Raw genomic sequence first — 13,699 nt, 5'->3', positions numbered from 1 at the left:
ACCAGCTTCCCTAAAGGGGAAAGAGTACTAGCCACTCTTCACCAGGGTGGGAAACGAGGCTCAGAGAGGTGACTGACTTGCACGTGCTCGGGGTTATGCTGCAGCGAAGAAGCACCATCCAGATGGAGCCTGCCTGACTCCAGCCCCATCCCCGGCAGCACTCCCCTCCCCCACCCCACTTCCTCCCACTGCCTTGTACGGACAGTGGGGGGTGAGGTGGTGGTGGGGGGGAGGCTCCTCGAATGGCAGTTGAGCTGAATTGAAATTCCCAGTCACCAAACTGTGACATGATGAAGGGTTGCTTTTCTTTACAGAACACACCAGACTTCTGTGAGGAGACTCCTGTTTTCCCCTAGTTCCCTCCTGGAACCCTACAGCTGCCCTGGGGAAATATTTATGCTGGTGACAAGGTTATTTTTTATTCTCAAAATAGGTTATTTACAATGTATCTGTCTAATTGGGCCCGTACTGTTTTAATGGGCGAAGACCAGATGTATCTGGGTGATTAGGAGAAATCTAGCAAGTAGAGAGTCTGTTTTACTTTTTCAAAATCTTCTTGCTTCCCAGTCACCTCCCAGCACCTTCGATGATAACGCGGGATGGCTGCTACTCCCCTGGGAGAAAACCCGGAGAGATCGGTGCTTGTTGCCCAGAACCATGCAGGTCTGGATTCCTACCAGTGGCTGCTTCTGTCCATCTTGGAGATGCTTTCCTTAGGTCATTTGATAGTGTAAGCGTATGGCCCCACAGACTCAGGTGTCTTATTAAAATTGAGCTTGTGGGCTTAGTGGTTAAGGTGTTTGCCTACAAGGCCAAAGGACCCTGGCTCGACTCCCCAGGACCCGTGTAAGCCAGATGCACAAGGGGCGCGTGCATCTGGAGTTTGTCTGCAGTGGCTGGAGGCCCTGGTGCACGCCCATTCTCTCTGTTTCTCTCCCTCTTTCAAATAAATAAATAAATAAATAAATAGTATTTTTTAAAAAGTGAGTTTGCAAACTCAGCCCCAGCAGGCAGATTCCTGCTATGGTGGGGGGATGGGGTGGGGTGCGTGTCCCTGAGGGAGGGTCTGATTCCAGCCCAAAGGTGTGCACAGAGCAGTCTGAGCTCTGGGCTTGTGGGCTTGCTGGCGTCTGCTTGGACATACGGGAGGAGGCAGTTTCTTCCGCCATCGGTGGAGCCCCCCCCCCCAACCCAGATTTGTAAGCTGAAATAAAAGCCTTCCTCCCATGAACTGTCTGCTTGGATGTTTGTCCCAGTAACGAGGTGACTACTGCCGTCGTGATGGGGACTGGAGGCAGACGTCAAATGCACATTTGTCGCAGACTGAAGCTGGCTCCTTTTATCCTAACACATCCTTTAAGACTGCCTCACCTGGAACCCTCGTGTGTGTGTGTGTGTGTGTGTGTGTGTGTGTGTTTGTATATACATGTGTGCGTGTGGAGGCCAGAGGACCGCCTGAGGTGTCATTCCTCAGGTGTCATCCACCTCTTTTGAAATGAGGTCCCTCACTGTCCGGGAACACTAAGTAGAACACTGGCTGGCCAGTGAACCCCAGGTATCTGCCTGTTGCTGCCTCCCCAGTGCTGGGGTTATAAACACACGCCACCAGGCTGGGATTTTTTTTTTTTTTTTTTTTTTTTTTTTGGTATGTTCTGGGGTTTGAACTCAGATCCTCATGCTTGCAAGGCAAGTGCTTTACCGACAGAGCCATCTCCCCGTCAACTACAAGGTGCTTCCTGGTCTGCCTGCTGGGTGGGCTATTGGCCGAGACTTGGGGGCTGTTCGGATTTCAGTCAAATCGCTGAGACCAGCTTCTTTCTGACTGTGTTGGGTGACCTTGTAGATGCTATTTGATCTCCTTAGCCTCAGTTTACCCAGCTACAAAAGGCCAATCCTGTTCAGACCTGTCTCCTGTAGACAGCTGTGCACATTGACTTGAATAAGGTTGGCAAAGATCCTGGCATGGTGCCTCGGGGCACAGGAGCTTCTGATAGGATGGTTCATAGCGACACTGCCCCCAGCCTCTCCTGAGACTCCACTCGGGTCCCATCCTGTGGGCTCACACACCCCTCCCAAAGCACAGACGCCGGTCTGTTCTGGCAGCAGATGTCATCTATGTATGGCCCACCAACCACCACCGCGAAGGCCCTTAATCTCTTCACTGGAAAGGGGAATAGAGATTAAAACAAAAGTTCTCTATGAGTTCAGGCATCCTGGTAATTGATGGGCGCTCACAAATCTAGTAATAAAGGTACCCTGAGGAGCCACCGCACGTTGGTAATGAGCGCTGGTCCCACAGGAACTGTCACACAGGTGTGCCTGGCTGGTCACAGGCCATCGGGGAGGAACTGGGACCTGATGAATGGCTTTACTGTGCCTGCTCCCCACGGAATCATTAACCACAGTATCTGTTTCATTGAACAGATCCAGGACAATTCACCTTGTGCAATCATATCACATAAAATTTTGCTTTGGATTTGCTCCAGAGGGGATTGTAAAATTAACGTTATGGAACTGAAGTGGGGGCGGGGGGGGGTGGGGAGCAGGTTGGAGCCTCAGCTTGGCTATACTTGGGAGGGGGACGGGAACACGGTGGGGTGGATGACTTAATAGCTGGGTGGCCTACGCTTTTCCAGGGTGACTCTCCCATTGTGCACCAAGGACATGGCCAAGTAGCTCTCAAATTACCAGAGCCCTGAAGCCCCTGGGAATTCTTGTTAAATGTAGATTGTGGTTCACTAAGCCTGGGCAAGGGTCTGTCTAAAAAAAATCTCCCAGGCGACATGGGTGCAGTCTGCCCCCTTCCATACTTGAGCAGTGAGGTTGAAGGCAACCGAAGGTGGGGTGTAACATGAGGAACACCCCCAGGGCTTGTGGAGAGACAGAGGGCTGGTCTTACTTTCCGAGTTCCTGATTGGGCAAGTGGGGAGGGGGGCGGACAGAACCCAAGAATTTTACATAGCTAACGAGTTCCCTATTGGTGGGCGGCTGCTGCTGATTCAAGATGGAAGACTAAGGTCTCAAAGGAGAGTGTAGGGTGGGGCTGAGGACCATGGCCAGTCCACGGTCACAGTGCAGTGCCCAAGGGCCTTGGGATGGTTCATTTCTGTTGCCAACTCGATGGGATCAGCAATCAGGTAAGAGACCTACCTGTTGCCCAGGTCTGGGAGGGCAGTTCCAGGAAGGATTAACTATCTGAGGGGTTAAGACTTTCTGTCAGGGTGGGCAGCTCTTCCGGGGCAGCCTAGAGATAGGGAAGTCCCAGGAAAGAGCTGCGTGGGTCCCAGCCTGCCCTCACCCCTCACTGGCTTTGAGCGCATCTATCCTGTGGCTGCAGACGACAGAACCCAGCTTCTCTGGCCTTCCAGTGGGGACTGAAGATCAAGTCCGTCTCCAGAAATCCTGCAGGCCTTAGGCGCCAGGGTGCGACTGCTGAGACATCCAGCCTCACACACCGAGCAGCTCCCGGCTCCTCAGACTCTCCAGACTGCAGACAGCCACTGCTGGGCTCTCTGGCCAATGTCCATAAGCCAACCTAATGGGTTCTCTTTGTAACATTCATTCGTCCTGTAGGTGCTATTCTTCTAGAGAGCCCTCATAAAGGCCCCAACAAGACTCCGTGGGTTTCATGTAAAAAGCTTACTTTTGCCTGGTATGCTGGCTCACACCTGTTTTTTTTTTTTTTTTTTTCCCCAATACTTGGATACTAAAACAGGAACATCGCAAGTTCCAAGCCGGCCTAGGCTACACAGCAAGACTCTGTCCCAAAGCGGAGGACAGGGGGAGAAGAAAAGGAAAGCTCCTTTCCTTCTTTCATCTTTACTGATGGGTAACTGATATGCAAACTCTTCACAAAATCAACAGATACAACCGGACGTGGAGGCGCACGCCTTTAATCCCAGCACTCAGGAGGCAGAGGTAGGAGGATCGCTGTGAGTTCGAGGCCACCCTGAGACTACGTAGTGAATTCCAGGTCAGCCTGAGCTAGAGTGAGACCCTACATCAAAAAACCAAAAAAAAAAAAAAAATAAATAAATAAATCAACAGATACAAATATACAAATAGATGTTTTTGGATATTTAGATACACTTGTGTTATTATCACTGTAATGAAGCCATACATACTTACATCACCTCCTACAGTCTAGTCTGTTTTGTGTGTGTGTGTGTGTGTGTGTGTGTGTATTTACTAAGAATACTTAATATGAGCTCTGCAGAGTACTTTTTTTTTTTTCAAGGTAGGGTCTTACTCTAGCCCAGACTGACCTAGCATTCACTATGGAGTCTCAGGCTGGCCTTGAACTCACAGCGATCCTCCTACCTCTGCCTCTCAAGTGCTGGGATTAAAGGGGTGTGCTAGTATGCCCAACAGAAAGAGAGAATAGGAATGGGCATACCAGGGGGTCTAGCTGTGGCAAATGAACTGCAGACGCATGTGCCACTTTGTGCAGCTGGCATTACGTGGGCGCTAGGGAACTGAACTTGGGTCATTAGGCTTTATGGGCAAGTGTTATAACTGCTGAGCCATCTCTCCAGCCCAGAGTATCTTCTTGTTAGGCATGTTGGGAGCAGGTTTTCAGGCCAGTACTCAGAGAGTATAACTAACTTCCTACCCTGTGAGCAGCAGTCTCTCCCCTTGCCTGGCCCCTGAAAAGTCCCCTGATCTCTCTGAACTTCGGCCGTTTCACTACTAACCGGGGACAATTACTGTGGAGTTGTGAAGTTGACTGTTTTTCAACTGTGCAGTCGATGTGACTCTTCTTAGCATGGGGGATGCAGTCTTGACCTGGAAGGGCTCAAGATGTCCCAAAGCCAGATGCTGTTCTCACTTCCGTGTTCTGAACACTGCCCTGTGCTGAAGTCATAACCCTCTGCCATCGAGTAAGGAACAGCTAATTCCAAGCCCGGGTCACCTTGGGGGCCAATGCTCACCCCTTAGCTGGGAGACATGGGGGAGATCATTGACCTCTCTGAGCCTCACAGCCCGGAGGGCTCGCTGCAATGACACTATGCTCACCGGCTCTGAGGACTTCACGCCACCCAGCCAGTGACCAGGGCCCGGATTGGGACCTCCTGACCCCCCAGGACAGAGCTCTGTAACCAGGAGCAACGTGCCACCATGATTTCCCCAGCTCCATCTCCACGACCGTCAGGAGAGTCTGAGAGTCGCAGCCACGGAATGAAAGGGATGGCTTTTCACTCCCACCCATTTGCCAGCCCCCTTTAGAGATGAGGTCCAAAGAGGCCAAGGCGGTACGAGGGCCGGGAGGTCCATCCCGCCCCCAGTCCCCACCGCTCCCCGGAAGCCTCACCTTTCCCCTTCCAGTGGGCGTGGGCCGCAAAGCCGATGTGGCCTCCGTACTTGCGGTTGAACTCAGCCATGAGGGCCTTGTAGGGGTCCCGGATGAGCAGGATGGCCGCGTCGAAGGCCTCGATCTCCTTCTGGCCGCTCTCGTGCGTCTTGATGCAGATGGTCCGCCCGCTGCGCCAGTGGTCTCGCTCGCCTTTGAACCCTTTCCGAAACAACCCCAGGCCAGAGGTGAGGGGCACAGCAGGGGGGTGGGGGGCAAGAAGTGCACCCCACCCTCTTACGCCACCTCAGCAATTCACACTCGGTTTTTGTTTATTTTTACTTTATTTATTTATTGCTTTTACTAGCCCAGTCTGACCTGGAACTCACTATGCAGTCCCAGACTAGCCTGGAACTCATAGCGATCCTCGTACTTCTGCCTCCCGAGTACTGGGATTATAGGCGAGCGCCAACACGCCTGGCTCTATGCATTCATTTTTTTCACTCAGTATACTTGTGCATACGTCATGCACCTACTATGTGCTCCACGTTCTGCTGGGACCTGGGCAAAAATGACCTGGGAAACATCCACAGGGTCTACAAGTTTCTGGGGGAGAGATTAGTCAAACGATGACTCTCAAATGAACTTAAAAGTTACAGGCGCAGTGCTACTGAAGAGAAACATTAATGCCTGCCCCCTAGGAGCTGGCCTGAAGGGGAACCTTCTGGTCTCAGCCTATATCTCTCCCTCCTAGGGCTGGCTATGCCCATGTGACTGGCTTTGTTCAATGAGAGGAGAGTGGAAATGTTTCTCTACAGAATTCTCAATTTGGGTCGCATGCTTCTGTTCAGGGTTCTGTCACACCTGGGGTGGAGGAGTGTCTTGGCTACAGATGGAGGCGTGGGGGGGGAGGAGAGGGAGACATAGAGTAGACATGGCTTCAACCTGCAGCCTGGAACCATCGATCCAGCCCAAATCATGGACGAGCCAGATGGTGTCTAGAAAGGTCTGGCTATCTCCAAGTTAACAAATGAGCCTCGATGTGGTATTATGTCTCTGGCCCTCAGTTTTCTCATCTGTCAAATGGGGCCACACAACTCCCTTCACACAGGCATTGCGAGAAACTGGTAAGGCACACAGTGAGACTCCCAACACCTAGCAGCTAGTGCAGAACAAATGTTACAGAAAGAGTGTGACATGTCCCCCATAGGCTCATACAGGCTTCCCAGCTGGTGGCACTGTTCTTGGAGGCTATGGAACCTTGGAGACATGGCAGAGTTGGGTCACTGGGGGTGGCCTTGGAGAAATTTATCAAGGTGTGAATAAGCACATGTCCATGATAAAATCTTTATCTTTTAAAAATTATTTTTATTTTTGAGAGACAAGAGAGAGAGAGAGAGAAAGATAATGGGCATGCTAGGACCTTCAGCCTGCTGCAAAAAAACTCCAGACACGTGCGCCCCCTTGTGTGCACATGTGACATTGTGCGCTTGCGTCACTGAGCATCTGGCTACGTGGGACCTGGCGATTTGAACATGTGTCCTTAGGCTCTGCAGGCAAGTGTCTTAACCGCTAAGCCATCTCTCCAGCCTCATGGTGAAATCTTCACCCCCTAGCCTGCCTTCAAGGCTCATGAGAAGCACAGTACCCCAAGGACAAAGAGGACTGGGACGCGGGGGCCTGAGAGAGGATGCCTTCACCTATCCCTTCACTCGCCTCTTCCTCCTCTGCCCCTTGGAGGCGCAGATTCTCTGCCAGAGAGGAGGGGAGAGAAAGTGGCAGAAAACGTGGGAGACAGTGAGAAAACCTCAGGCTTCCCCCGAGACCTTGAAGGACTCAGGGAGATCACCACCCATCGATACCTCCTTCTCACAGAGGAGTAAAGGCCCTGCAGGAAGGGGTGCGCCTTCCCCCTGCCCCAGGCATGGGGCAGGGCAGTAACAGGGGTAAGGACATGCAGACACATCTGATAAATCAACAAGAGCTACGGGGATCATATGACCACACTGACTGCCCCCTCCAGGCCCATCTTTTGGGGACCCTAGTCCTAAATGTGAGTACCCTTCCCCCTTACTTCGAACCTGTGATTCCTTACATGACCCTCCTCATCATTTCCTCCTGTTCACAGGCTCACTTCAATGACCCCTCAGCCTCTACATGCCGCGTGGCCAGACGGGAGCTTCAAGTGCACAGATCTCGGCTCACAATGTCTTGCCTGCGAGATGTTCCATGTTGCATCCCAATACCGTCAGGAGAACCCAGCAACACTCCGAGGACATTCTAGGTGCTTTGCATGCCCCATTTCACCACCATCCTGACACCCCATTCTTATCCCTAAGTCACACTGCCCCTTCTTGGGCATCTCTGCCCACCCCCATGGTCTCTGCCTGGAACCCTCTGCCTGCTCTCCTGCCTCTCTTCTGCCCACACCTTCCCGACCAAGCCGGGAAAGGCAGAGAACACGTGCCATGGCCGCTCCTGTCTCAGGCGCTCAACGTATCCTTGGTGGTCAGTATCCCGAGTGATGATAAGAGCAAATGAACAATTATAAGGGATGTGATGACAGAGGCTGGTGTGGCGCCTCAGTGTGAGAAGAGAGCTTCATGCCCAATGTTATTCATGATTTCTAGGTCCCCAGTAAGAAACCCATGGAATTCCTTCTTGGATGGCAGAATGCTAAGGATGTGGATTTGGGAATTGCAAAACAGTTGGGCACAATTATCAGACACTTGAAAAAAAAAAAAGAAAAGAAAGTTGTGTGGCTTTGGGGCCAGTTATTTCTCCTTGTCCAGCCTTCGTTTTCATGTCTGGGAAATAGCAGTGTCGCCTCCGTGCGGAGCTTCCCGCACAAGGTTGGGTAAAAGCACAGAGCCTGACGCAGCTGGCCCAACAGGACATCTGTGGGAAGCTGAGTGTCTGTGAGCTTCTTGGCACAGAGTTGGCATTCCAAAAATGCAATTTTGGCCTTTTTTTAAAATGCAAGAGGGCTAGAGAGATGGCGTAGCAGTTAAGTGTTTGCCTGTGAAGCCTAAGGACCCCAGTTTGAGGCTCGATTCCCCAGGACCCGCGTTAGCCAGATGCACAAGGGGGCACATGCGTCTGGAGTTCGTTTGCAGTGGCTGGAGGCCCTGGCACGCCCATTCTCTCTGTCTCTGTCTGTCGCTCTCAAATAAATAAATAAAAATAAACAAAATATTTTTTTAAAAAATGCAAGCGTGATAGAGCATGAGAGTGAAAGAGAGAGAGAGAACTGGTGTGTTAGGCCTCCAGCCACTGCAATCGAACTCCAGATACGTGCACCACCTTGTGCGCATGTGCGGCCTTGCACACTTGAGTCACTGTGTGTCTGGCTTATGTGGGACCTGGGGAGTTGAACGTGAGTCCTTAGGCTTCACAGGCAAGTACCTTAACTACTAAGACATTCATCCAGGCCCCTCCCCACAACAAAATGCATTTTGAAAACCCAAACTTGGTTTGGACATCCCAAACGCATCGTTGCTCAGTAAATGACTGTGAACAGTATCAAAGCCTGGCATGGTGTACCTCACATACATTTAAATACGCACAAGATACCTGGTAAACAGTCAGTACTCCATACACGTGCTCAGAGTGCACCTCCAAAGGCTACAAATATATAAAGCTAGTGATCCGTCAATGCTTGGAATGAGGTGCCCAGCACATAATAGGGGCTTTAAGGAATGTTTGCGCTGACCTAAATGGAGAAAAGGCATGGAACATATGATAGGTGCTCAACAGATACCAGTTACTGAATAAATACAGGGGAGATACCAAGACACAAGTCAGGGTGTGTGTCAGGGATAAAAAGAAAGGGAGGGGGCTGGAGGGATGGCTCAGTGGTTAAGGCGCCAGCTTGCAGAACTGTACAGCCCAGGCTCGACTCCCTAATGCCAATGTACAGCCAGATGCACAAAGTGGTGCGTGCATCTGGGGTTCATTTGCGGGGGCCGGAGTACCCTGGCACACCCATTCTCTCTTTCTGCAAATGAATAAGTAAAAATATTTTTATAAAAAAGAAAGGAAGGCATGGAGCACATAGTAGGCTTTGATCAATGAGCGTGGGGTAGGTGGAGCGACACGAAGCAGGTGCAATGGGGTACGCCGTGCCCTCCGCAGGGCACCTCCCAAAGCCTTCCCCACCCTCCTACCCCTCACCTTTATTGTACAGGGAGCCGTCGAAATAGTAGCTGCCAGTGTAGAAGCCCGTGGCCAGCTCGATGAGGTGACGAGCCCACGTGTTACCGGCACCCGGGAAGCTGGCGAGGGCGATGAGCTTCTTGGACTTGGCCGGCAGGAACCTTCTGTCCATGCAGCGATTGTCTGCAGGCGGGGGGGGGGACACAGGCAGGGCTCAGGGGCCTCGTTCAAGGGGGTGTGCCCTTGAGGGGAAGGCTGAGTGAGGCCATATAGGAAAAAGCGTTGTGCTTTGTACATAGTGGTCGGGAAGGAAAACGATTCTCTAGCCTCAGGTGCCCTGGTGCGGCCAGGTCTGCACTGCCGGCAGAAATCACCTGACCAAGAGCAGCTTGGGTGGAAAAAAAGAGGTTCATTTTGGCTTACAGGCTCGAGGGGACGCTCCACGATGGCAGGGGCAAACAATGGCATGAGCAGAGGGTGGACATCACCCCCACTCCGGCCAACATCAGGTGGACCATAGCAACAGGAGAGTGTGCCAAACACTGGCAAGGGGACAGTGGCTATAACACCCATAAGCTCACCCCCAACAATACACTGCCTCCAGGAGGTGTTAATTCCCAATTGCCATCAGCTGGGGTACCTAGAATCCAGAACACCTAAGTTTATGGGGGGACACCTGAATCAAACCACCAGCAGAGTGAGTCTGTCACAGTTAGAATTCCCCCTTGCCCTGTACCATGGTTCCAGGCCGGGGCCCTCCCTTTCCTTGGCCTTTGAATCCAGTGGGGCTGGTCCTTGCCCCCTCTCCATTCCCACCTGCCTCCTGCACCATTCCTTCCAGGCACCTGCCCTTCGCCTCGTCCTGTGCCACCATTGCCTCCTGCCTACTCTGCTCGTGACTCTGAACCTCTCGGCTTCCTTTCTCCCCACTCCTCCCGGCTGTCATTGCTGCCCCATGCCGACCTCTTTCCCTTCACTTATTCTTGAGCGGATTTCAAAGCCTTCGGGTGACAGCTGCAGACACTGCTGGGCATGGTGGCACAAGCCTGTCATCCCAGCTACTCCAGAAGCTGAGGCAGGAGGGTCGCAAGTTTAAGACTTGCCTGGGCTACAGAGTAAGTTCAAATCCAACCTGGGCAACTTAGTGAAACCCTGTTTCAAAAGTAAGCCGGGCCTGGCGGGGCGCGCCTTTGATCCCAGCACTCGGGAGGCAGAGGTGCAGGAGGCCATTAGTTCAAGGCCACCCTGAGACAACCTAGTGAATTCCAGGTCACCCTGGGCTACAGTGAAACCCTACCTCGGAAAGCCAAAAAGACAAAACAAAGCCAAACAAACAAATAAAAAAACACTCTGAAAAGTAGGGCCTACAAAGCAAGCAGCCTGCAAAAGGACCCAGGTTCAACTCTCCAGGGCCCATGTGAGCTACATGCACAAGAGGACGTAAGTATCTGGAGTTTGTTTGCAGTGGCTGGAGACCTTGGTGTGCCCATTCTCTCTTCTCTCTCTCCCTGCCTATTTCTCTAAAAAAAGAAAGAAAGAAAGAAAAAAAGAAAGAAAGAAAGAAAAGATAGAAGGGACCTCGTACAGCTCAGTGGTGAAACATGGACACAGTAGGCCATAGGTTCAACTCCCAGTAGCACAAAGACAACAAACAAAACAAAACAAAAGGCATATAGTCTGAGGATGGATGTGCGCGTGTCAGGGTGGGTAGTGGGTGACAACAGTATCTACGTTATGGATCTTGAAATAATGAAGCAAGATGCCAATGCCCTAAAACTGTTGCAAAGGGTAGTTTTTATTTTTCTCTAAGTCGTCAGTTTCTTCATCTGCAAAATGGGCTGGGTTCCATTCCTTTCTTTCTTTCTCTCTTTCTCTCTCTCTTTCTTTTTTTTTTCTTTCTTTCTTTCTTTCTTTCTTTCTTTCTTTCTTTCTTTCTTTCTTTCTTTCTTTCTTTCTTTCTATTTTTTTTGTTTTTCCAGGTACGGTCTTGCTTTAGCCCAGGTTGACCTGGAATTCACTATGTAGTCTCAGGGAGGCCTCAGACTCACGGTGATCCTCCTACCTCTGCCTCCCAAGTGCTGGGATTAAAAGTGTGTGCCACCATGCCTGACTTACCATTTTTTTTTAATATTTATTTTAAATGTTTTTATTTGTTTACTTGGAGAGGTAGGAAGAGAATGGGCATGGCAGGGCCTCTTTCCACTGCCAAAGAACTTCAGACACACGTGCCACTTTGTGCATCTGGCTTTTCTAAATGGGTGCTAGGAAATTGAACTGGGTCAGCAGACTTGATAAACAAGCAGCTTTAACCACTGGGCAATTTCCCCAGTCCTTGATTCTCTCAATTCTCTGGCTTTTCAGGGCCCTCAGGATGCCAACAACCATCATGAGAAGACCCATGCCCCAGCCTTGCTCCCTGGAGCCTCACCCACTCACCCACCCACTACAGACCCGGCCAGAGCCCGGAGGCACTCAATGTCTTGTTGGTCCCTAAGTTACAGGGATGACAGATGGCTTAGTGCAGGGAACTGTGTGGTTAGAATGTAAAAAGATTCTAGCCGGGTGTGGTGGCGCACGCCTTTAATCCCAGCATTTAGGAGGCAGAGGTAGGAGGATCACCGTGAGTTCGAGGTCACCCTGAGACTCCATAGTGAATTCCAGGTCAGCCTGGGCTAGAGTGAGACCTTACCTTGAAAAACCAAAAAAAAAAGATTCTCACAGAGCTGGAGAGATGGCTCAGTAGTTAAGGCACTTGTCTGCAAAGCCTAAGGACCCAGGTTTGATCTCCCAGCACCCACGTAAGCCAGATGCACAAAGTGATGGTGCGTGCGGCTGGAGTTTGTTTGCAGTGGCTAGAGGCCCTGGAAGCGCCCATTCTCTCTACCTGCCTCTTTCTCTCGCTCTCTCAAGTAGATAAATGAGAGATTCCCCTTAGACTTGTTTGACTAAATAATCGCCAGCTGGTGGCACTGTTACGGAAGATTTAGGAGGTGGAGCCTTGCTGGAGGAAGCAAGTCCCTGGGAGAAGAAGGCCTTGAAGTGTTGTGGCCTGTCCCCACATGCGGTTCTCTGCCTCTACTTCCTCTCTGCTGATGTGATCTCAGCTTCCCGTTCCTGACAGGCTTTCCCTGTCACAGGGTGGGCTCTGCCCTCTGGAACTGTAAGCCCAAACAAACTCTTTCCTTCCTTAACCTGCTTCTGGCCCCGTTCTTTGGTCCTAGCGGTGAGAAAGTAACCCTGGAGGGCAGCAGGGAGGGGGAGGCTCTCCGATGCAGGCCTGCAGTGTCGGTCTCAGTCTCACCCTCTGGGCAGTGGGTCAACATCGTTCTCGACAAGAAGGTGGGCGAACCTCCCCCACCTCCCTTGGCCTCCTAACCTTCCTCCTCCCTTTCCGTTTCCAGAAAGCAGACCCACCGCTCTTCAGGGGGCACATTCCCTTCCACCCTCCTTCCCAGCACCCTGGCTGCCTTCACTTCACCTCCTCCTCCTCTTTCTGTCTCTGCCGGCTCGGTCGCGTTGGTGCTGAATCATGAAAAGCCACCTTCACCTCCGTCTCTCCCTTACAAGTCAGACAGAGGTGTCCCCTCCCCGGGCTCCACGCCGCCACTGGGGTGCCCGGGTCCCTTCAGTGCCGCCAGCCCAGACGTGGTCCTTGTCAAGTCCCCAGTGGCACTCTGTACTAATGCTGCCCAAGTTGCCCTGGCTGGGAGTGCTCACTGGCACGAGCTCAGCAGCCCTCCGCTGTTTGCTTAGGTTCCGGCACAGTCTGTCCTGCTCCATGCAAGGAGCTTCCATGCTTTCTCTTGACGGCCCCTAGAAGTTTGAAGTCCTGGATGCAGATGTCAATTCTGCCACTTATTGTTGGATGACGTTAAAAAAAAAAAAAAAGATTTATCTGGGCCCCGATTTCCTCTTCTGGGGCGCGGCACCAGCGAGCTTGAGGCGAGCGAAGTCAACCTGAGCTTATGCTATAGGAGCTTGGTGTCCTTGCTGCTAGCCAGCAGCTCAGCTCTCTTCTCAGGCTGTATAGGGTTTGTTTGACCTAGAGGAACTTTTATTTTATTTATTTATTTATTTATTTTGTTGAGGTAGGGTCTCGCTCTAGCCCAGGCTGACCTGGAATTCACTACAGAGTCCCAGGGTGGCCTCAAACTCATGGTGATCCTTCTACCTCTGCCTCCCCACTGCTGGGATTAAAGGCGTGCGCCACCACACTCGGCTCCCAGGACTGAAAATACCCCAGCCGGGCAGCCA

At 51.7% G+C, this 13,699-nt stretch overlaps 1 protein-coding gene across 1 annotated transcript in view; it reads right to left on the bottom strand.

Annotated features, from left to right (window-relative positions):
* Wscd2 (WSC domain containing 2) overlaps positions 1-13,699 on the bottom strand; it is a 116,747-nt gene that overhangs the window by 4,328 nt on the left and 98,720 nt on the right. The window contains exons 7-8 of the mRNA XM_004664097.2: positions 9,464-9,628; positions 5,312-5,512 (exon numbers count right to left, since the gene is read on the bottom strand). Coding sequence (XP_004664154.2) covers positions 5,312-5,512; positions 9,464-9,628 — 366 coding nt within the window. The remainder of the gene's footprint in view (positions 1-5,311; positions 5,513-9,463; positions 9,629-13,699) is intronic.

The sequence above is a fragment of the Jaculus jaculus genome, chromosome 13 (assembly GCF_020740685.1).
Source record: "Jaculus jaculus isolate mJacJac1 chromosome 13, mJacJac1.mat.Y.cur, whole genome shotgun sequence".
Taxonomy (NCBI): domain Eukaryota; kingdom Metazoa; phylum Chordata; class Mammalia; order Rodentia; family Dipodidae; genus Jaculus; species Jaculus jaculus.
The sequence above is the reverse complement of the archived record's forward strand: the minus strand, read 5'-3'. Positions and strand labels throughout refer to the sequence as shown.